Here is a 25,637-nt window from a genome sequence, read left to right as displayed (position 1 = left end):
CGTAAGATAATTTTATATCCATGATATATTTATACAATTCTTTCTACAAACTCCATTCAGGTTAAGGGTTTGTCGATCGAACATGAGAAACTGGCTATGGCGCAGAGGCACGCCGCGGAGGGAAGCAATACCTCCGCGGATGTAGAAAGCAGCAGCGCAGGCAGGGCTGGCAGTAACGATACGATCGAGGGTAGCGTCGATAGCAGTAACGTGGCTGGTATCATCGGTAATGGGGATGGTGTCGGCGATGCGACCGATATGAGCGAGGCCGGCGAGACCACAATGCACAAGAACAATATGAAAAGGACCGGGGCGCCGTCGCCCACCCCAACGTGTTCAGTGCCCAACATGTACTCGAGCTCTCACTACTACGAGAGCCTGCCGAAGAAGCTGATGAGGTAAGGATGATGTATTTTTTATCGCGACGCGGCCGAAGAATCTGCGACGGGATCTTCTATGGGAAAGTCGGAAGCGCGCGACAACCATAGGCGAGAGAGTAGCCTTCTATGTTCTAACGATTTTAGCGATGACGTATGTGTGACAAGTCGCGGACCGGGAAACGAAGTGAATTTTTTAGACTCGACTCGCTAAAAGATTTCGTTTTCCGTTAGCATCGAGATTAGCATTTCGCCGAATCGAAGTTTTTCGCGCGATAACGTGCGAGAAAATGGCGTCGTCTTCAGCATTTTTTTTCGTTCGCGCCACGTCAATTTCCGGGATCTCCGATTTCCATCTCGCTCGTAATACGCGTGTTTATCATATAAAATCCGCACCGCGCTATACATATTTTTCACTGATTACGCACGCGCGAAATTCTCTGAGTTGCAACCGCATATTTTTAGATCGCCGAGCGACATCGACACGTTAGGAAGAGCGAGCGTATTGCGCGACGGCGCTGCCTTCCGGCCAGCGTCTGCTCCGCATGCGCTTCTGCTGGAGAACCATTTCTTTCAATCGTTCACTCATCCTTCTGAGACTCGCTTGCATCCTCATACCGCGCCTCATACGCCCACGGAATTGGAACAACAATCGGAACGAGCGCGGTCCACGGAACACAGCAACTGTGATTCCAAGGAGAACGTTGCCGAAGGTGAGAAAGGAAAAAAAATAGAGGGAGAGATCTTTTGCGATCTTTTCTCAGCTCGATGTAAAATCGAGTTAAACGAGACGGATTTACGCCAGACAGAGAAACTTGTGCTCGCAGATCTTCGAATAAAGCAAGAGCCAGTAGTACTGACCGATCGGGAAAGGGCGGAAAGGCTGGCGGAGAGACTGTCCGGCGAGGGTTATCCTGGACGGGGTTTCGACGCCAGTAACTCGTACGGACCGAATACGGATCATCTGCTGCACAGGGCACAGCTAAGTCCGGCGATGGTGCCGATGCCGCCGACTCATCAGACCACACCCGATCAAAAACCCATATGGCCCACGAAGATCAAGACCACTGTCTCTATCGACGGCGGTGAGTGTCATTTATTGTCTTTGTCTTTTTTTTTTTTTATCACGAGGTGTATCTACGTGGTACTTTGCGAAATTACGAGTTAAATTCAGCGGAGATCCGAATCAACGAGAGCGCAAAGCGTAGTAATTTTACGCGCTCTGCGTTTCCAGTCCGTCCAACTGGCGGATATTTTGGATACGATCTTTCTTGTTCGCGTCGAAATTACTATTAGATCGCAAGCGCTCGCGGTTGAGAGATAACGACGCAGCTGAGTCTATTGACACGTGAAATCAAGGATGATGTAGCGAGTGAACGGACGGGCAAACTTTGCAGGTTTGTTGAACCTCGCGCACGCGCGAGCGCGCTCTGTTCCTGTGTACCACGTGTATTTTGATTCATCGCCAAAATATACAGCGCGAGCGCGATTAGTAGATGTCTTCGCTTATGATTCTTAAGTAAGATTGATCAGTCGACCGGCAGGCAATATAATATTTAAATATTTCTCAATGTTCTCTTTCGGAGACTCAGCGATCTTTCTCTCTCAAAGTGGTTCCGATACTCTATCTGGTTCGACGCGTCGGGTAGAAACCCATACTGGGAGTTACAAAATGCACAAGCAGTTGCATCATCGTTGCTGCACGTGAGACCTAACTATCTGTGGATGTTGCAACTGCCGCATTCCTCGTTCTTCTATCGTCTCTCGCTCTCTTCTCCGCGGCGAGAGATAAAACACGGTGCATCGTAAAAAGAAGTCTGCTTAATTAGAAGTTCTCCGTCAAATTTAAAGTTTACGAAAATTTTTTCAATTTCTTAATTCTCGTAAAAATGAAAGAGAGAGAGAGAGAAAGAAAAAAATCAATTCGGGAGCGATCAAAGAATTAGCAACTGAAGGATAACGCGACGGTTTTCGGGACAGTTTCGTGTAAATCTTTTTTCGTCCACGTGTACGTCAATCTCCGCTTCGGCGACGCTCTAACGTGTAGAAAGAGAGAGCGACGACGACGTGGATTCGACGGGGGCCCCCGTCCGAGCCCCGTCCATGGTATGCCTTACGACTTGCCTTCACGGTGTGAACAAAGTGTACAAAGAGGATGCAGGCGACACGGTGCAGCCACTGGGAACATCTTTTGCTCCGGCGAGCAAATCACCGAGCGTGACGTTACGACGACGACGCCGCACGTGAAACACACGGGTAACACGCCGATGGGCTACCAACACCAACAAGGTGATCCACGGCGTCAGCGTCGCGACGGCGACTCGTGTTTGTCACACCGCGGACATTTTTAATCGCCCGCTCGCCCGCCGCAAAGAAAGTAACGAAGCGTCAACTAATGCAACGGTTATTGACATTAGGCCCGCAGAGGAGAAAGGGCAAAGAAACGGGGGCGCCGCCCGGGGCGATGGGGAGAATAGCTCTGTGCACGTTAAACGTGCTCAGGGAAGAGTGAAAGAAGTAGTCGCTGATAGGCCGAGGAGGCTATTTATTAAATGTACCAAAGTTTCGGAGCGCGTCCATGCGATCATTTCGAGAGAGAGTTCTTCTTTGCACTTTCAACCACGTGTGTTACTCTGCAATCTTCAAAGATATTTTCTCTAGCGTCGCGTTACACGTTAGAAGGAAGAAAAAAATTAGTTGTTACCGTCACGTCGTGAAAGTAACGAGATGTGACATTAAAACAAAAAGATCTCGTTACCGCTCTTAAATTATTCAAAAGTCGTGCGGACAAAGACACAGAAGCAACGAACGTGAATCTTTGAAAAGGCACGTTATATAAAAAAAGTAGAATGACGCGCTTCTCGGGTCTGTTGCGCTTAATGTAGGTGTGACCGTGGCCCAAGTAGTAAGCCGAAGAGAGCTCTTTGAATCGCGCGCGAGGAGAGGAATGCGGCGAGAACGCGCGGTGAGAAAAATCGTGACCGTCGCATTGTTGAGTTATTCTATCGGAGTACAGTTATGCTTACCGAGAGACCGTCGTTACTTTTTGTTAGATCCTCCGCGAGAGATGTTAGAAGCCGTATCTCGGCTCGGTTAGCCCGATCATCATCTCGGCGTGGAATTTATGCGACGTTGTTGCGCAAACTATTTGGCGAGGAAGAGAGCTAAGCATGTGGCCTGGTTGTGCCTCGCGTCTCTATAGATTTTTATTTTATAAAATATTCTCACACAAGCAACTTCGCGAATTAAAATTACTTTTTATTGCTCTCTGTCCGCAAAGTGATACGCTTAACGGTTAAGAACCGACGTTTTTCGGCTTCTCGCATGTACTGTAATTCTAAATGGTTATTCGTATTAGAAATGTATATAAATTAATCACTCGGCGTAGAAAGCATTCGAGTGTCGAGGTTAAAAATCTCATTAACAGCCTATCATCTATTCTTAAATAGTGTGTACTTTGATTGTTTGGGAAAGATACAGAACTAATACTTTTTACATTCCTTTTGTAAACCGTGTCGTTTGATCTTGCCGCTGATTGCATTTGTTGAAGAACGATCATACCGGTAGATGAATTATAAGATCAGCACTGAAGTAAAACCACAAGCAAACACTTCGAAAGCGTCTTACTATTGTATATACTTCATTTTTCTTCTAACGTTTCTTGTTTTAATGTTTCTTCTAACATCTACAATACTTTCTCTTCACCTTTCGAGAATGCTGTTGACTTTCTATTGCGAATAAAGTTTCATGTTTTCATAGACTTTTGGTAATTATTTCACGGTAGAACTTGAAATAATAAAAAAAAAATAAGATTCTAATTTGCATTTTTAAATTAAATTTTTTTTAATTTGTTAAAATTGTGAATTTTATTATTTAAATAAATTATACACACAATTTTTTTCGATACAAGAATATAATACGACGACTCTTCAGTGAAACATTTTTGTCTCACTTGGAAGAAAATTCGATATTCATTTTCCAACGCTTGAACATTATTCATACTGTCCTTCCGAATTCATTATTTATGCAATTATTACATATCAATTGCAATGAGAGTTCGACCACTCGCGGCGAAGTCGAACTCTATTAAAGCAGTAGAAAAAGTGACAGGATAGTTGGACGATGTATGAAATGACGCGGAAAGTAGGAGGGCTCTCGAGGGAGCTAAACTATGCTCAGTCCGTTCTTTCGAAGCGAATGCTTAACATTGCTTATAATCGCTTTCTCGCTACCCGTGCACCTCCGCGATGGACACATAATACATTTCTTAGACGATGACACATGCGAGAATCGCAGAATACGCGTTTATCTCCCCTTGCTCGTCTCGCTGAATTATTAACAAAGTTTTATGCGTGGGTGAGTAGTTGCAGACGGTGCAGTTGCATCGACACGTGCGCGTTCACACACGCACACACACACACACACACATATGCACGCAGACATATATAGATACATTTGTCAGTCTCGCCTCCCTCGGCTGGTTTTTTTCTCTTTTTGTCTCCGTTTTTCTTCCTCTCTTTTTCTAACTTTCTTCGCGGACTTTCGTGCAACCCTTCTGCAATTTCGCGCAGGTACCTCGTAAAAGTTTCAGTCAGACGACGAACTTGGGCGAGAAGAGGGAGGGAAAGAGAGACCTCGTGCAAGCACAAATAGCGACTCGCTTTCAATCATTAATCCGTCATTTCCGAGTATTAATTCGATATACGACTGGATGACGACCTCGTGTCGCCGAGGAAGGCACGAAAGATCGCTTGACGGAGGCAAATATTGTCAGCGATTGCAAGGGGGCGCGTTTATAGGAAATGCTATCGTCAACATAGCTGGAGGGTGTCCTTATAGATATCTTTCTTATTGATGATATATATTTCCAGCTACACGTGGTTAACTCTAAAAACGGATCATCAGATGTATTTCAGTATTTTCATATTTTATTAAACCGTAGAATTCAAAGTAAATATCATATATATATATATATTTGTAATATTACAGAATTACACTTCTTCTTTCTCTACAATTTTTTTCGAAAAGAAGTCTAGACATCAATCATTTTTAAGTGATTAATATAATTGAGAGAAAATACGGATCTTTTCATTTAGATTTAATTAATTTTAATTAGATATTGCAAAATTTGAATAAAGTAACTTTAGCATTATGAATTATGTGTGAAGATATATATAAAAATGATAATCTTTCTCTATTTTTCCAATTAATTTTTGACACAAAATCTTTTCACAAAATATATACGGACACAAAGACAATTTTCTGAAAATAATTATACATTTTGATATTTTTAAATTCGATGAAACATATATATAGAACGTTATTACTGTGATTATATTCAAATTATTGTTCTGGTTTCAACTCGTTTCGCATGTTTAAAATGCACGCAAGAGTTTTCATTACATGCCATTTAAAAAAAAGGCCGCTCATTCGGCTGGTAGCTTCTTAGAAGCGATTAGATGTAATTCAGCCTTGCCGCGGCATTCTACTGTCGTCGTCACGAGACCTTCCATCACCGAAAATTGTTGCACAAGAGGAATGCGAGGCCTTCGCCTGTTGCGGCAATGCGAAAGTCATGCAACCGCGCCAGCTTTCCTTCCTACGTGGTTGATTATGCATCGACTCCGTTACATCATACGATCTCGAGATTAGTATGAAAGTAAATGCACGTTCTATTTTTACGCACTTGCAATTCGGATTAATCGATTTCATCAAAGTTGATAAAGTCAAAAGTTGATAAATCGATAAACGCGAATCACGCGTTCCATCGTCACTAGAAGATATAATGAAATCATTCTACTGAATTTCTTCAATTTTCGACTTAATCAACTGGGATTTATTTTTATTCGCGATGCAAAACTGAAATCGCGAATCGATCAACCGGTCCTTTCTACATGATACTGCCGATAAAAGTAGCTATTTCCGAGACGTGAGAAAATAGCGGGCTCCCTCCGAAAACAAGGCAGCGGATCCCTCATGAGTTATGGGTTTAAGCTGTTTGGACGTTCCCGAGAGAGGATGCGAAAGGCTAGAGCCTGCTATGTGTGTCATGGTCAGGCGCGGTGTTTTAGAAAGAGAGTTAGAAGAGCGTGAGCTGGTGCTGCAAATTGTCTTCGTAGAAGAAAACGTTCGTTTTACGCCGAGAGCTTTCTGAGATCATCGCGATCTCTTCGAAGATGCGAAAAAATAGCCATGCGAACGTGTGTCATATTTCGTGCGAATTTTTTACAGTTAAATCTACAAGCAGAAAAATCATCTGCGCGCGCACAAAATCTAATGAATTTACGAATATCCGGCATAATAATGTTTGACAAGTACGAGACAGAGAACGGTATGATAGACATCCCCACGATTCGTATTGATCGAACCGGGGAACGGGCGGTAGAGAATCGCAGTAACCCGAATTAGAGGTCGCTCGTGTGTCCGCCTAAAATTGTTCGATTACTCCGATAGATTGCACGAAATTATTATCTGCCCTTCGGAATAGCGGTCGGTTTTATTCGACAAATAAACCGTATCTCACTCCACGCGACAATAATGTCGCACTATCATTTAGTTATCGAGGGCAGAACAACTTCCATGTATTGAATCGCTAATCTACAGCCAGATCTCCGGCGGATCGATTACAATTGAAAAGTAAAATATCAGAGTTCACGAAATGCGCGGATTAATTAGAGTCCTCCTTTAAAGGTAAAGTTCGATATATATATATATATATGTGTGTGTGTGTGTGTGTGTGTGTGTTTGACTAGTGAGAAATAAAAATATTACCTTTCGGCATTAAGGAAGCTTATATGGCATTACGGTTAATTTGTGGTAACGTCATTTTAAAAAATTGCGATATATACGATGCCTCTTTTATATATATATATATATATAAATTAATCAGTCGATGAATAACAAAAACGACTCGTTATATCTAAACGGCGCATTACAGCTAATCAGGAAATCGAAACGAGTTATGCCACGCGAAAATGCTCTTATCATCGGTGTCGTAACGATTGCACCGATTGCACGTAAGCGTTCTCACTAGGTCGAAGCGCAAAAGAGGAGGAAGGAGAAGTGGTGGAAGCCCAGGGGAGGGAAGGGAAAAGGGAGGGTGAGCAGATACGATCATCTGGTTGGTCCGTGATAACGTTCAATCTTGATGTCGCCCACACACGCGTAGCGTACAACGAGCGCTTCGCGTTTTTTCGTGCCGAAAAGACTCTACGAATGCATATATATATTGTTTCGTTCGGCGCGCGCGCACACACACGCACACGCACACAATATACATATACACACGTTAATGCACACGTACAGTTAACCGTTAGACCACCGGATACGATAGAAAGAGAGAGGGATAGAGAGTCCACGAGCTCTCTTATATGTACAATGCCGAATTCGGGTCACGAAATAATTCATGATAAGACCATTGGAGCACCCGCTCATGAGCAAACTGATAAATGAAGCATGAACCGCAAGCGAAAAAACGAAAAGGAGGAACGCGCTCGCTTTCTCATGAAGGTCTCGCTGTTTTTTGTCGTGGCAGCGACGACACTGTGAACGACGAGTGTTTATATATATATATGTGTATGCGAGCATATGGATATACATTATTGAGCAGAAGAATGACCGAATTCTTCGATGTACTTGATAGATGTAGACTCGTTGATAAATCGACACGTTGCGTGAACAATTTTTATAATATATTGTATATACGCGATGGAACCTAGTCGATGTGTTTACAATCGATTCGGTAAACAGTCAAATTTTATACATAATTAATTTATTAATGCATTGGAACCGTTCGCGAATTATATTTAAAGTTAAAAAATGACACCCAATTTCTTCCATGCTCGGTTCTGTTTTGGAGAAATCTTTTAATCCTTTTATTTTGACCTCGATTATTTTTTGAATCGGAAATGGCAACAAATAATGTCAATATTTAAAGATGTTTCTGAAAAGGAATCGAGTATGAAAGAAATTAAGTACAATTTTTTGCTTCTAAATCTAAATAATTAGCAAATAATTTCAAGACATTAATATCTCGCTCTTAAAAATATCGTGTAAAGGCCGTGAGAAAAGCGCACTTTGCACCGCGTGAAGGATGTTTTCATAGTTAAAACGAATTTATTCTCCTGCGTTTTCGCGCGGTATGACAATGGTTTCAATTTGCATAATGCTCGCTCGTATATGTATATAATTTACCGTTTGTAACTACGTCAGTAATGAGAAAATAGTAGGACCATTCACAACAGAATTTTAAATTTCGATTATTATTCATCAAATGATATAAAAAGATATCTTGGACAAAGAGATCGTCATAATTGATTATATAATAATGAACAAATTAGTTATTTATATATTAGCTTTTTTTATCGAGTTTTCTAGCGATTAACGTCTACATATATACCTTCATCAATATTTTCCTTTCATTACGATATATATTATATGATATAGCTGAATTCGAGCGAACTCGCGGAAGCCTAAACCCCGTCGATACTCACGGCCATAAATTTTTCATTCATTTTCATTAACCACCGCCAACCCTAGGAGGGTCGAATTTTTTACCGTCGTGGGTTCGCGCGCGACGCATTTTTTTCGTGCTTTCTCCACGCGCGAGGACAAAATAGCCAGACCTATGTGGTTCTCTTCTACCGAAGCCTCCCCTCTTTCGCGTAGCTTTATTACCATACTCCTCGCACCGGCAAGCTCGAATAAAACAACGGGCCCACACCATGCTGCAAACCCTCCGCCCACGCACAATGTGCGTAACCCTATCTTCGCCGGGTATCCTCCGTTTCCTCGCCGCACTCTCTCCGGTCCAGGTTTTCCTACACACAAAGGACAAACGCTGCGAACGAGAACACTCTTCTTCCGTCTCTCTTTCTCTCTTTTTCTTATCGTTGATGCATCATGCGTGAGAAGAGAGAACCAAAAAGACCGCTCTCCTAGCGTTGGAGTAGTGGGTCAGATCTCACGCGTGTAAGTGCACGAGGCGTGTCATGTGTTCCTCAAAGTATATAAATGAACGTTTTTTTTTATTTCTCTTTATATCTACTTTAAACTCGGCCCTTTCCGCCTCTTTTCACAATGAATTTTTATTCCATTTAGATAAGATCTGTTATTCGTGAGATCATAACATTTTGAGAGATACAGGATACGCGTGCGTGCGCGCCGAAAAAAGAATCGCGTTGCGCGATGAATTTTTATATTTGAATCGAGGATTGCGCAAGAGCGTGCGCCAGAAATTGTTGCGATGCATTAACGGGTTCTCTCTCGATGCACAGGCGTAGAAAATTAGGCTCGCTCACGCGCCTCTCGCGTGTGCTGCGTGCGCTGCGTCATTGCGCGAGGTTTGCGACGCACACGCGGGATAGCGCCAGCTGCTCGGACGCCCAGGCGCGTATATTTTCGGCGGGAAGGTGGGAGTGGACCGGGCCAAATTGGGCGGGCGGCCGTGCGTGGGTGCAAATTTACTGCATCCACTACCATCTCGCGAATTCGCCCGATGAATTCGTCGTATATCACCAGCCGATGATTCTTTTCCGTTCGACACGTGACCAATGACTTACCGCTCCTATTGTTAATTTTGTGGTCTCAATCTCGTCTTTCAGTAATATTAATTTATTAAATAATTAATTTATCAATTTATTAAATATACATATGTCGCGTGTCTTTCGTATACCAAAAATTGCAAGAACGTGCGAACAATTGTTGATGTCAACCGCACGCGATTTGAATAGATGCTAATTGAAAATCGTCAGTCTTACAGAAAAAATAATTAATATTTAATTAATAGATTATTTTTAAATATGTTTTTTTTTTTTCATAGAGTTTATTAGCATTAGTAGGGTAGGGAACATGATAATGATTATGTGACGCGCACGTGTTGGTATAATAAAAAGAGCGAATACCTACCTATCTGCATTTTTAAAATCCGGGTTTTTTTGGGCTACATCGTGGCATAGGGTGCCGTGTCCCTCGCGCCGGGCCTACTCTCGCTCGCGGCGCGTAGCAATCAATAACGAATGCGTGCGTGTACGGGGTTGCGTATGTGCGCGAGCGCGTGCAACACGCACCGGCGCCGGTGTATGGGTGCACGTGCCGCTGAAACTTTCGTGGACTTCGCATGCCTTGTACGCATAAGCCGGATGCGTGAGTGCGTGCGCGTACTCACGCATAACACCACGCGGGGAAATATACGTGCGTTTGCGTGACGACGCAACCCGGCATCCTCGCGCGCGAGCCAAGTAATCGGATGTGTCTCGCTTGGAAAATTATGTTCGGCACTATTTTCATCCGCGACACGCAGACGTTTCGCCAACGCGTGCCTAGCTCTTTCAGAGACGCACGGCCGCGCGGAAGTGACGAGCTTTTGGGGAAGTGGGCGGATATAATTCACGAGAGCGGACGCGAATCTTTGTTGCGTGAATATTGCGTATTCGCGACGAGATAACAATTATATCATAGTAATACAGTCGGAAAATTACGGTACAATAATTATGCAATCTATCGATTTGGCAATTAATTCACTCGCGAGGAATTGAATTTTATCAATTAAAAATATTGACTGCATTTAATAATAGCAACAATGTTGTATCTTGTATTTTGATAACAATTTACATTTAACACCCTCAGAAATTACGATGTAATTATAATGCATTGATTTGATATTTAATTTTCTCTCGAGGAAAAGAATGTTTAAATTTAATTAAAAATTGATTGCATTTACAATAGCAGCAACGGAATGTTGCGTTTTTTTTTATATAATCGTTGCGTCATTTCCTTAAGTCGGTATTTATTGCGCGGTTCCAGGAAAGATCCATTCCCTCAATTATTCCGCGCGCAGTGGAAACGGATTTTTGTGGTCAGCCGAATTTCTCGCGAACAGATGAGTGTGTTGGTCTTCAAACACAAGTCGCGTTAAAAAATCCTTTTCTCTCATTTATTCTGGTTTAATTTTCTTCAAGCCTCTGCCATGTTAAAATCGACGTTTTTTTTGTTCTTCTTTTTTTTATATACTTCGCTTAGTCATGCATAATCAGGGATTTTCCTCGAATTCCCTTCGTCTCTTAACTATTCTCGAGCCCTAGTAGACCGGATTTTGTCGACTTCATGGCCAAAATATTCCAGAATTTCAACGAAGCAGCTCGATGTTCATTGCCCTGAGGAGGTCAGAAAGACCTTCGTCACTCGCTGTCGAAACAGCCTCGTTTTCTCGGGCATCGTGTACATTTTGGAAACGAAAAGTGGTATTACGAGACGCTTTAACGAGTTAAGCGAAGACAATCATTCCCCATCAGGATGCGCGCTCTTCACTTTTAACAACATTAATTCACTAGTGACAAGATTTAATTACGGTAGGCTCTTCCGCCACGACTTAACGGCGTCGTTATTAATTTCGCGAGCGAGTTACCCATACCGATGCGTCTCAATGAATCCGTATATTCTCTCATTAAAATTCTAAAGGAATCGCTGCCCGATATCGATACGCGATATATCGACGCTATATCGTACCTGCAATCGTAAGGATATCGCGATTCAGGGAGACCCGGGAAGTGGACCGTTGTGCAGGTTATGGTTTACTTCGGTCTCCGAGGGGTTAAAAAAGGGAGAGGGTTGCGCGCCATAACCCGCCATCCCTTGCAGAATCGACCGGCTTGTGCCAAGTCGGTACAGGAACAGCGGGGGAGGCCTGGGCCTCCCTTGATTTCGGGTTGCAACGCACGCTGCCTGACATTGATTTTCCTCCGCTTCGCCCTTTCCCTATCTCTCTCTCTCTCTTATCGCGGTCCTAAATCCTTCCAACTCGCCCATCCCTTTATTCCTTCTCTTCTCCCTCTTTCCTTATCCTCTCTTCCATCCTTCGGTCCTCTTTGGAGCGAAGACTCGCCTGAGCGGCCAATTTGGCGCCACCGAACGAAATGTGTCAAGGCCTGACAAGATCCACACACACACACACACACACGCATACACACCCTCACCCACACACGCGCATGATCTGGTATTCTCTTCGCGTGCGCGTCGCTTCATCCTTTCGCAGGGTGGACGCTTGGCCGGCTTAAGAGAACTCCATTTCTACGTAATGGATTCTTATATATAAGAAAATTCGGAGGCGGGACTGACATTTCTCGCGTATTTGCTCCTCTTTTCACCGCCTCGAAGAGACAGATAATTATTATCATGCCCTCTCTCTCGAGTCGCGATATCATCCCGCGCTCTCGATCTCTGCATATATTCCGTCCTCCATTTTCTCAGTTGGCTCACGCACGCGTGAGATATCAACGGGCCGCGCTAGCTTCCGATACAGCGATAACGCGCTCCTCCGCCGCGATCGATTCGAGCGAAAGCGGCGCGCGTTGCGGTAGGGCTGCGTGTATATCGCGCTCCTCGCGTGTTACACGTTTGTTCGATCCATTCAGTCGAAAAGGGGAGAAAGGGTCAGGTCGTCGTCGCGGCGCGGCGAAGCTATAGAACGGGGAGACCTTGGAAGCTGCCGCGTGCGTTTCGTAACTTTAACCTTTCCATTTTGCCGCCTCGGAGCCCTTCCTTCTTATTCCCCGGAAGGCCCACTCTTTCTTCCGAGGCCTTCCTTTTCTTCGCTCCCTCTCTTTTCTCGAGCCCTTTTCGGTCAAACACGCACGATTCCTCCGAGAATCGAAAGCCCAGCGTGCCGTATCTATCTTCGTCCTCTTCCAGATCATCGACTCATCATCGGTCCTTAGAATCTCTCAGAATATGCGATAATAATTTGAGACGCGAGCGAAAGCCCGGCCGGACTAATTGGATGTCGCTTAATTATTTTCCGAGCGCGTTTCGAGCCCTTATCGCTAAGGGAAGATTGAGATTCGTCTCGCAAGATTTCGAAGCGTCATGTTGCGACATCAATTTTCGACGTCAAAGTTCTCGAAGGGAATTCGCGTCCGACTTAATACATACCTGTACATTCGAGGATTGGGGCTCTACGCGTATACGTGTGCGTCTAGGTATAATCATCGATAAATACACGAGAGAGAGAGAGAGAGAGAGCGGATTGGCGATTTGTTGGGCGGCGCAGATGGCGCGATGCCTTTCTTAGAAGCGCGGTCGTCCCGCTTCCTGGCCGGCACCGTTTTGCGTTTCTGCATGTTCGGAGGCATACCTATCCCTCGTCTCTCCCTTTCGTCCCTTCACCTCTGCCGATGATCTTCGCAAAACCCGCTCTCCTTCTCGCTCTCTCTCTCTCTCTCCCCTTTGGTGCCGGCCGGCTGCTTCTCTCTCTTCCGGCGTCTTCGCGCGTACGCGCGCCTTTGTTCCGGCGCGCGGGTCCTTTGTGAATTTCGTAGTCAGCTGCACGAGGCCCGCCCCGGGGAGAGCTGCCCCGTTTACATTTTTCTAGGATGCCCATGGCCCTCTATTTTTAGGCGCTATCCGCCGTCGAGAACCCATACGTAAGAGATGCGCGCGCGTGTTTTCGCCGCGACTGTATCGTCATCCGACCGTATTTTCAGCGCACGTTTAACGATAAATGTGCTCGTTTGTTCCACGTGTCAGGTTGACACACCAACACAATTTTCGTATCAGACAAATAAATCTTCCAGATGAGTCGCGCGCAGCGTTACGCGGCGTTGCACAGGTGACGTAAGCGAGAACTGTCATCGAAAAATATAACTTCGATAATAATTGTGTCAGAAGGAATTTAAATTGATTGGAAAATTGATAAAATTAAAGGATCAGATATATCTCGTACAATCGCGCGCGATCGATGTTTCGGAAGAAAATTTTTAAAAATAGACGGGTCTTTGTATGAAATTTTATCCGATGACGATCATTACGTCGGATGCCACCAACATGCGCGGACACATACACATGCGTTCTCTCTATTCACGCCCACGATTATTTATGCGTTGCATGTGGCCGTAACGATTTTTACGACGGTCTAGCGTGCGACTGGTACGTTCGAGCGTGATACATATATTTTCTCAGCTCTTCCTTGCCTCTTTCTTGTGACACCTGAACGCTGCGATGAGCGAGCAATCCTTTCGTTTAGAAGAGAACACGGGGCCACCCGATGATGGGCGGGCGTTTTTTTTTTTTTTTTTTTTTTTACTTTCTTTGGTTCTCCGTTCGAGTTCAGTTTCCGATTAATCTATATAATTTCAGTAATGACACGGTGTGTCACGCAGCTGGTGAACGGCCCCGTTTCTTCTCGGCCACGGTCGTAAAACGTAAACACGATTTCGGCCAATTTCATCTTGATTGCGATTTAGCATAGAATTACTTACTTTATAAGTTGTCATTATTGTTAAATGCGCGCACGTGCAACGACGTCACCAGGCTACTGTCATTGTCGCACAATGAAAACGTTTAGAGAATTGCCACGTTTTCTTTGTAATTCGAGAAAAAGAAGTCTCGAACGGGTTAACAAGACTTAATGCGTATTTCCCTTGAAAATACGGTGCGCAGTTTCTCGGCGGAACAATGAGCTTCTCGCTACTTTGAGATGGAGCGACAGAGCGAGTCACGGAGTCATGGTCGCGCAATGTTAGCCTCTCTAACGCTACCGACGCTGTACAAAAAAGTTTTGATTTTTCGTCACAAGTGTGAACCTATAACCGTATATTTTTTAAGCTCAAATATTTAATTATTTTTAGCTTTTATATTGTTTCGTCTTTCTGAAGATTTTTGAAAAGAACGCGCCATTACGATATCATAAGGTTGTACATCTTGATAACATATAGAATCAGCTTACCCGCAATGTGACAGCATTTAATTATCTGCGCTATATTTCTCTCGGGGAATAACCTCTCTTGAATGTCTAGCGGTTAGTCAGAGTATACGGTTTCTAAAGCGTTGAATTTCACCTGCCCGTGTACCTACCGACTCATCAGCAAACTAATTTAACTTCTTTAAACCTGAAATATTATATTCTTGAAAATAAATACTAATTTAATCATACGACTTATATTTGTACGTGAAATCCAAAAATAGTAGGAATGTTCGGGAGAGTCTTCGGACGATAAAAGATTTGGGATTTGTAAAATAAAAAAATATGTATAGAAAGCGTATTTTTTCTTTCGAAAACGTTACACGAAATCGTATTTTTGTAGTCGCGATCGGTTGTCCGCGAGAAGGCCGGACCGCCGTAAATGGTACTTCGGGCGCAAGTTAATCGGGCTGAGATGGGAAGTGTATTAGAGGATGGCCTTGCACGCGCCAACAATCTCGGAGGCATTGGCCTAATGTTCCATCATGAATCGTTCGCTCGAGCCTGAACTTTGTTTTCTTCTCGCCGATGGGTGGACTAATAGCGACTGCGCAGGCAGAAAAAAACTGTGCGAGAGAAAGAGAGAGGCTGACTATATTGCGCAATCTGCATCCACGCTTCTTTCCACGAAGGTTTCGCCACAGCGCCACGCGCGTATATGCGCAGAACGCTTATTTATGATTAGGCAGGAGCAATCATGAAAAATGTTTACCTTCGAAAAAGATTCATTTTATTTCAAACGTCTTTCTATATCTAATCGACATTTTAATCGCCATATCATTCGTGTGCGGCCTATATTTTTACAGCGGATTCGTCATTTAAATACAAATAATACGAATGAAGCAAAAAAAAATTGTAGGCATAATTCATATATAGCTTCGTAAAAGCTCGAGTCAATTTCTAAACGATTGATCTGCATGATCGCGTATTCTTTCATTGTTGCAGGTAAAAAGCTGAAGTGTCCCTACTGCGAGAGATTGTACGGCTACGAGACGAATCTGCGCGCCCACGTACGCCAACGTCATCAGGGTATCAGGGTGCCGTGTCCGTTCTGCTCGCGGACGTTCACCAGAAACAACACGGTGAGACGACATATCGCGCGAGAGCACAAGGAGGAGCTCGACATGAAGACCTTTCAGCAGTCCAATCATTCGGTCTCGGACACCCCAGTAACAAACGTGCCCCAGTAACAAAGTCTTCGGCGTCGCTGTCGTCCACGTCGTCGCCACCGCGGTTGTCGAGGTCGCGGTCTGCGCGCATTGGTGGTGGTACCGGAAGCAACGTTCCCGGAAACCACCCCGTTGCAGCCGACGGCGAGACCGGGCCGCGGATAGTGGTGCGAAATAGAGGAGAGGCTGCAGAGAGGCAGAGTAGGTACCTTCGTTTTCCCTTCGTCGTCGTCAGCGAACGCCGTCCCGTTTCCTCGTCGTGAGGATAATTTCCTCCCCTCCGTGCGCTCCTTGAAGATCCGACAGGAGACACGTTTACAAACGATAGAAACGACTGTGAAGATTCGTTTCACACACGGAAGAGCCACGGAATGCGCGCGGATACGCTCGCGAAAACGCTGCGAATCACAAAACTAGTCAATGAAAGTGCAACGGTCAAGTAAGAATTATTAACGCTAGGGAGCTTCTTAAACGGGCGAGAGTGAAGATAGCGGAGCGAACAGAGAGCGCGCATAAATATACACTCACACACACACACACACGTACAAAAACACATACACACGGAGACATTTAGCATAAAGCAGACGACTGCGACGAGAGAACAACGCAATCTCAGGTAGATTACACGATATAATTCATCTTACCATAGATATCGGAGAATTATTACACTCGCCGTGGTATTTTTCATCGTTGACCGCTATACCACTATATTATCGCTGTTGATGAATCGAGCCTACGGGATCGTGACATTTGAGTGATATCTATTCGGGACGTTAGACTTTACGCGCGCACAGTGCCAAACCAGACGCTTTTATACTCTGGACACATCGGAGCTTTTTTTCAGTTTCGCCCATTCGTATATACACGCGTGACACACAATTTAATTATTACAAATAATAATAATAATAATAATAATAATCGTGGTGACAACACACACACATATCGCGCCGAGATGAAACCCGACGACACGCAGACCTTTTATACAGATACAATTTTATATGACATTTACTATAGGGCGGATGACTGTCGTGCGATTAGCCGCGGGAAAGCGCGAGACTGTCGACGAATACTTCTTGGCGAACGCGCAGTCGAAGAGGTGCGAGATACTAGCAATATGTTATAATAATCTCATATATACATCGTTTTACGCCGACACACATTGATTTTTCTAAAACAATAATAATAATCGCTTAAAGAAATCGCGTCCATTCGCATTCGCCACGGAAGTTTCTCGCAGCGAACGGAAGCTAAATCCCGCGGCGAAACGATCACTACCACTTTGTTACCTGTTTACAATGTTTAAAATGATGCGGACTTTTGTCCGCAGAGCAATAGTCGTGTACCGAGAAATAAATATAGCGTATAATAGAGCCATCGATCACTTGAAAGGAAAATAGTGCGCGCGATTGCGCGTTAAATAGTTGCTATCCCGGTTGTATAAGAGATATGTGATCAATGCAATAGATTATATTACACATTACCTATATGTATAGATATATAGAGATATATACTCCTAGTCAGGATGGCACCCACGATATTATATTACTTGTTACAGTATTTACACTTTATACAGAAGATTATTCTCTCTTATTTTTTCCGTTTTTATTTGTTCTCCCTTTTGTTTTATGCAGAAAGTTTAAATGGTTATATTCTCACAACGATACCGCCTATACCGTAAGTTTATCAGAGACAATAGACGATATATAGAGAATTATTTAGTATTTAAAAGCGCGTCGTGCGCGAGCCGGGGATACAATAATACACGAGATAGAAGCTGAAGAAATAGATAGATAGAGAAAGAGAGAGAATGAGAGAGAGAGAGAGAGTGAGAGAGAGTTCAGTTTTCTTTTTGTTTCCATTTTTATCTTTTTTCTTTTCCTTTTATTCTTCTTTTCTTTTTATATTCCATTCAATATACGTCAAATATGTAATATATAATATACGAGCACTCGTCGCGCACGCGCGCGTATACCCTGCCAAAAAAGTATGACAGTACTACCTCATTGTTTTGCAATGCATTACACACACAGGGAACACAATAGCGATTATATACTGTATGATAAAGAAATCTGTACATTCCGTACAGCCGCAACTACTATTACTACTTGTCCAGTTAGTGTCGGAGCAGTTCTCCTGCCATTGCTACCCTGGCGTTGGGTAACACAAGATCGTGGATCTCGGAGCTTGTTAACCGCACACAGTCGATTTAATTCCGATCTATTCTTTGCTCACAGAACGAATTTATCCACACTGAAAAAAAATTGTCAACTAAACCTTTCAACGAAATATTTTGTTGATTGAACATATCAAAATATTTAAATTAAATATAACATATTATTTGGCTTAAATATTAATATGTGTTCAGTTAACGAAATAATTTAGTTGAAAGATTTAACCAAGTTAACAATATTTTTTTCAATGCAGTACTAGTCAATCGTGAACATTTATTCTCCGTCGCAATTAGTTTCATCCCGCCAACATAATTCGTCGAAAGCTCGTCCGGGAAATTCGGGAAAAGTTCCGGGATCCTCGAATCGTTACGTGATGTCTATCTATTATACGTATATAATAGAGCCGTTTGTTTTCTTTCTGTATTTTTTTATTGCGAAGCCGCGTTACGAAATAACAAGTGTACGTATGTACAACTGTAAATCTTAACGAGTGAGTGAGAAAGCGTGCGTGAAACAGCGAGTAATAATGCGTGGTTTTTTGTCGCGAACATGTTTTCGCGCGTGCGAAGATAGTTCGAGGAGAGAAAGAGGAGTTGAATTTGCGAGATTCGTTGTCAAAATTGCGACGCGTTCACCCTGCTGAAAGTGGAGGCGAGAAAAAGAAGGTGGTGAGAGAGCGAAGAAAAAAAGAAAGAACGTTGATTGCCGAAAATCGACGACGTACTGACGAAAAGAAAAAAAAATAAACGACATGAAATAGCGTTAAAGAAGAGCGAAATTTATTCGGACGTAAGTGGCGTAGGCGATTATTTCGAGGGCGCACGAAGTTAACCGGGAATGGGATTGATGATGCTGGACGACGAAGATTACATAGTCATAGGGAAGTTAATTCCTGGGGGAGAAACCACGGGAAGGATATTCAAAGATGTTATGTGTCGTTTACGTATGTGATGAAGATAGGAACATACGCGCAACATGTACACACATATGCACACACAGAGGAAGGAAGGAGGGAGGTAGGAAGAGAGAAAGTGACAAGAGAGATAACATACATGCATACACACACACACACACACACATTTACACATACACATACTCGTGTAAATAGATACGGTCGCGTATGCCAAGAGTTATAATGAAAAATCTTTTACTTAATATATATACGAAATATATATATAAATATATATATCTATTGTTTTCGGCTGTTCTGCTAAGCAGAGGCATACAACAAAGATGGAAGGGAGAAAGGATACCTTTAAGTGGTACAATGAATTAGCGTTAAGTTTAAGAAGTAAAAGGATCCAGTTATATCGCGGCAGTGTGAAGCGAAAGTTAGGATAAATAACGTCAGGCGCGGAATTTCAGACGGGAAGAGGCGGTTAAACCCAGGGTTTAATATTGTTTTGTCATACGTAAGGATTAGAAGAGTGCATACGTAGTAAAAGGTATTTCACTTACTCAACACCTACACACGTACACATATTGCAATACACATTGGAGGACAGCGTCTCAACGTGTCGAGCGAAATTACAAAAAATACACGTACCTAAAAGATAATCAACGTAGAATTAAAATGAATTTAGAATTAGTCACATTATTATATTATCGCGGCATCGGCTATGCGCGTAAATGTATTTGGAGCGGCCAGATAAAAATTGGACCGACTATTCTTCCTAGTATCTCTTTCGCGATAAATTTTTGCTTCATATTGTGCTGGTGGTCTCTTGTCTCTCGGAAAATCCGCGTTTAACTCGACCTTCTAAATTGTTGTCGATTTCGTAGTATCGCTTTGCTCAAAATTTTATCGAATTAGCGTTCGTTTTTGAATTTTTATTTTTATTTTTATTTTTATATATATTTTTTTAAATTTCTTTCATCCTTGATTCTCTCTTCGATTTCGTTCGCGTCACTTCCCGAGATTCTCGAGGGGCTCGAGAATGATGTGTTGTAGATTTTCGTCGTTAGATTTCATCGATTTTTGTCGAGGTACGCGTAAAGAGATCGGATCCGCGACCGGAAGTCGAAAGTGCGAGACGCGCGCGCTTCCGTCTTCAGAGTTTTCAAGGTCCTCGGATCTAGTTATATCCGGTGTAAAAATTTATACTTGGTCTATATGTATATATATGTACACGCAGAGAGAAAACACACACACACACACACACACATACATGTACACGACACTCGCGCGACGCGCGTACGCGATGTGCGCGTGACACGCGCGCAAACACGTACGCGCATGTATGTACCATTATTGTATCACGGCGTAGGATAAAATGTTGTATGTTGTTTCTATAATATGTGTTTTACGGATTGAGAATCCTTTATAGATGTCGTGTGTGACACAAGGCTTGACACGAGACGCGAGGGAGATTTCACACCGTGGCTCGCTCGTGCGCGCGCGCTTTCGGAAAGCGAGGGGAAAAATTATTCGCAAAAAAATCCTAATTCCGAATAATTGAAAATTTGTCGTGACGCTCGGTTCCACAAATTTGGCTCGATGTTGTGATATTTTCCAAATTTAAGATAAACGCGAGATGTGACGAGAAGGCACGCGAAGAGGAACTCTTGCGCTTTTTTCAAAACGTCAGAGATCTTCGTGTCGCATTAATAATAATTTACAAATATTATTCGATCCAGTTCTGCTATATTGGAAATTACGCGCGTTCGATTATCAATTGTCACGGTGTGAACGGGCTTTCCGCACAACGGGGAACCTTCGTTATATCATTCGCGTCGCACGGGCAGCGAGTTTTATGAAAAAGAAAAAAAATGAAGAGAAAAGCGAGCGACTGTCCGAGTGACGAGAATGAAGGATGCAAAATTCAATGTCATCACTGCACCTACACCGCGCGCAGAGAGTGCACTGGCAACTACTGTACCGTTTTTTGCTCGTATAGTATATAATAGTACTATACCGTAGTTGGATAATGATTACATAGTACATGTATCACGCACAAGCATTATTTAAAATCGAGGAAGCAAAAAAAAAAAATGAAAAACTAAAAAAAGAAGAAAAAATGTAGAAGAAGAGGACAAAAAAGAGGCGAAAGAAAAAGGGAAGAAACAAACAAACAAAAAAAAAGCAGACAAACACATAGCTTAGCGATGTCGCAGAGCGGGACCTCGAACTTCCGGGGAACGAGCGGCTCGTTTCCCGACCGCGACCTATAGTACAAAGTAAATGTAATGTTAAGGATTAACAAACGGGACAGGCAGGAGACGTGTGGATTTTGTGAACTTACTATACACGCTGTAATTTATATAGGTAAAACATGAAAGAAAATAATAAGAAGAGACCAAATGCGCCTTGCGGCCGGATGCGTCAGGGATACGAACTCGTCGTCGAGGACCCCGATACCGATGATCGGCCCTCGCTCACGAGGAATCCAACGCGATCACGATGACGATTTCCGCCGTGTATTCCTTCTTCACAGACACATCTCTCATTGATAAAGGGCCGATCGAGGTCTCGCGATCGTGTACGCTCGATGACTCGAGAGACCCGATAGCGAAACTTCGCGCGGCCGTCGTTCCTTATCTCTTATCTCAACAATAAGACTGATATCTCTCGTCGTGGCGTTGACGTACAATATACGAAAACACTGCCACAGGCCGGGCAGAGAGGTCCTTCTCGAGAACCGTGTCCTCGACGCGTCCGAAACGGCCGCGGCTGCCGCAATAATTACAATACTTCGTCGGACACTAGTACAAATGCTACCTCACTCATACATACACACACGACTTACAGGGTGCACACAGAATAAAGCTTACGAAAAAAAAAAAATCATACTGTATTATATAACACAGTAAAGCGATAGTTTGCAAGATCGGATCGACGCGTCGCGCAGCCGTCGCCGGCTCTCGTCTCTCGGGAAATGAAGCGGGAATCGAGAAAATTGACAAGACACGGAGAGAAGCTTGCGAGAAAAGCTCAATGACAGAACGAAGACTTTCCCGAGAATGCCGGCGAACGGTGCGCGGCGCGTCGCGAGTCCTTCTCTCAGGAATATGAAAACCAAGTACAAACTACAAAGTATAATAGTCGATAAGGTTCTTAAATAAACATAAATCAATGAATCAAGCGATGCAATAGTCGGGTGTATAGTAGGGACTGTGTAGGTGTGTTCGTGTTTTTTTTAAAGGCCTCTCTGATATATTGCCGTGTATTTTAATGAAAACGTTGCGAAAAATCTTTTCGATCACTCGCCATGGAAAATCATCGCCGTGGATTCTTATATCGTCGAGTTTTCTCTCGCAATTTTCCCGCTCGACGAGCGGGCAATTGTAACAAGCAAATTATATACATACGTATACGTATACATATATATAGCGAGTCCACGCGCTTCTCTAAGTTTCTTTACGCGAATTCTTCTCTCACAAACGATAAACGTGTGTGCGGACGTTCTCGTTGCTATATATATTTATATTTTTTCGTCGACTTATTCTCACCTCGTCTCCAGTTGCTTTTCCCTTTTCCTTTCGTAGTAGCGGCTCGTCGCCGATCAACCCTTCCGTTTTGCCGGTATCCGTTTGTATGACCGGCCGCGTTTGCATCCCACCGAGTTTAATAATTTGTTTTCTTTAATATATACGTAGGAAAGTACACACACGTAAAACGTAATTATTTGAAAAGTGAATTTCGTACGAAAATAATTAAGACTTATTTGCTCTTTCGCCTCGGTGGACGCGAGGATCTCACCGTCGGTGCCAATGAAATATCCTCTCCTTCTCTGATCAATGAGCAATTGTCAGATTGCCGTTTATAATTTCCGTTTAATTTTTCCCTCCATTTTTATTTCAACGCCACATTGGTGGCGAAGATGCGCGAGTTTTTCTTTTTCTTTGTCGGACACAAGTTGTTTACCTGGTACTCGGAGAATACCGATAATCATACAGACCTCTCTCATCAATACTTAATCACACATACACAATAATAATGATACAACATATTGATAAGTATACGAAACCGCTTCTACCTCAGAACTCCGTATCTATATTTATATATATGTATATCGATAGTTAAGCACATATTATATATATATCTATTTACGGTTCCTCTCCGGTTCCTCTGTTTTGGCGAAGTATTATTTTTAGTCTTCGTTTTCTCTATCATCGCCGCAGATTTACGCCGAGATCAAGTTTAAGGCAACGCAACAGTAAACAATAGACGAACGAGATTTTTACATGAATATACGTACATATATATATTTAAAAAGATAGAGACAGAGAAGATAAATAGAAGGAAATACACACACATACACACACAGATATACACTCGAATATATTATATTATTGTCAGACCTTCCATGATATCATATATCTCTATCCCTCTTTTACCCGAGTATAATGTAAATACATCCGTTTATATTTATTTATTTATGTTTCTATGCGCTGGACGCGTCTATGTTACACGCAATTGCAAATTAATCGATAATCGATCCCTATATTGATAACGAGAGAGAGATGGAGAGAAAGAGAAAGAGAGAGTACACTCATTTTTCAATATAAAAATATATGAAAAAGTATATATATATATATATACATATAAAAATAGATAGTTATATATCTAATATTTAAGGAGTACTTGTTTAGATTTTAAGTGATCCCCGTCGTGGTCCCGCGATGCGACTGCACCCTTTACGAAAAATTAAAGGCAAAGAAATAAAGCTCTATCTATAGTAAAATAGAAAAGAGGAGAAAAAAATATGGCGTTTTACGCATCCGATGGCGCGGTGCACGTCCGGCGAGCTTCTTCCGGCGCGCCAGAAACGCCGCGAGATCCCGAAAGAAGAAAGCAAAAAAATTGCGAAAACGGCGAACGATTTTTTCCCCGGGAAGTCCCTCGTGTTTCTCGCTGATCCGAACCGAGAAGACAATTATCTATCAGTCTTCTCTCGGGATTTATACGAAATCTGGTATTAAACCGCAAAAAAAAAAAAAAAAAAAAAAACGCGTAATCGGATTCGCCGAATCGAGGATGCCGGATCAGCGCGAATCATTTCGATTTCTCGAACTATTTCCCTTGATATCTGGATCGCAATACATTTCGTATAACGTACAGATATATATTTGTCAACGTACGGGATTTTCGTCGTCGAAAACACGACTCGGGGAGTCGTCGTCGTCGTCGTCGTCCGGAGTATATTATTTTTTCGTTCGATTCGCGTGCCACGTTGTTTTTCATTCATATCATTTTTCATCCCCTCTCGAGGGGTGAAGGAAATCTGTCGCGAGAAAGGCTTTTCCCAAGCGCGGGCGCGAGACTCGCGGCGTGCGCCGCGAATACGTGGTTACCAATTTTGTTTTAAGTTGAGAGATTAAGTTTACGTTACGAATTATTGCTATATAAGGGGTGGAGAAGAGAAAGAAGGTAAAAAAAAAAAGAAGAGATGACAGATGCGAGACGCCGAGAGGGCTCGTTTATCTGCGAAGTGCGCACGGGCATAGTTGTGTTTTCGAGTAAATACGAAACGACATTTCGCGTTATATACATATATATATATATATATTATATATATTACGAACTATTTTATTTATAAGAGGCGACAAAAGGTATGCGTGAATATGTACGTATGTGTGAGTGAGTGCTTGCGAGAAAGAGCGAGAACTAAAGAAGAGAAAAGCGATCGATGCGAGGAAAAAATACCAATATGGATTCGCATGAGAGAGATGGAAAAGAGATGGTAAAAAGAGGAATAGAAAAGAGAGAGGAACGTATGCGTATTTGCGGATATGCGAAAGAGAAAGAAAGAGAAAGAGACGCGAGATGCGGATGTGAAATAGGAAGAATGTCGAAACTCTGCCACACACATCGCAAACGATTTTCCGGATGGAAATTGGGATGAAAGAAATTCTCTTTAACAGGGGGGAGGGGGGAGCGTATAAAAAATATATAAGTTTGTTTTTTTTGTTTATACTCCGAGCGCGGACAGGGTGGCAGGGATTCGTGGCTATGCCGTTGAGTGTAACTCACCCTTTTTGTTTGTATAAAAATTAATCGAAATTTAATTAGAGACTATTAATAACTGTTCGATTACTGTAAAACAAAAGAAAAACTTTACCATTAATTATAAATTACAAAAAACTTGGAGCACTATGGATATCGTTCATTGGCGAATTTAAATCCTCCTCTTAAATCCTGTTTTTCCCATATAATTTATCTACAATTTATCAGGCGGAGTATATG

General features: G+C 42.8%; 1 protein-coding gene across 3 annotated transcripts in view; it reads left to right on the top strand.

Moving 5' to 3' along the window:
- The window catches only part of chinmo (Chronologically inappropriate morphogenesis), a 52,138-nt gene extending 26,597 nt beyond the window's left edge, over positions 1 to 25,541 (top strand). For all 3 annotated transcript variants that reach the window (XM_029307304.2, XM_029307302.2, XM_029307303.2), the window contains exons 4-7: positions 61 to 398; positions 843 to 1,090; positions 1,205 to 1,462; positions 16,057 to 25,541. In XM_029307304.2, coding sequence (XP_029163137.1) covers positions 61 to 398; positions 843 to 1,090; positions 1,205 to 1,462; positions 16,057 to 16,301 — 1,089 coding nt within the window. In that variant the 3' untranslated portion in view covers positions 16,302 to 25,541. The remainder of the gene's footprint in view (positions 1 to 60; positions 399 to 842; positions 1,091 to 1,204; positions 1,463 to 16,056) is intronic.
- The last annotated feature ends 96 nt before the right edge of the window (positions 25,542 to 25,637 follow it).

Source organism: Nylanderia fulva, unplaced genomic scaffold (genome assembly GCF_048542155.1).
Source record: "Nylanderia fulva isolate GAGA-0341 unplaced genomic scaffold, ASM4854215v1 Scaffold7, whole genome shotgun sequence".
NCBI classification, from domain to species: Eukaryota; Metazoa; Arthropoda; class Insecta; order Hymenoptera; family Formicidae; genus Nylanderia; species Nylanderia fulva.
This window is presented reverse-complemented; position numbering and strand designations above follow the sequence as displayed.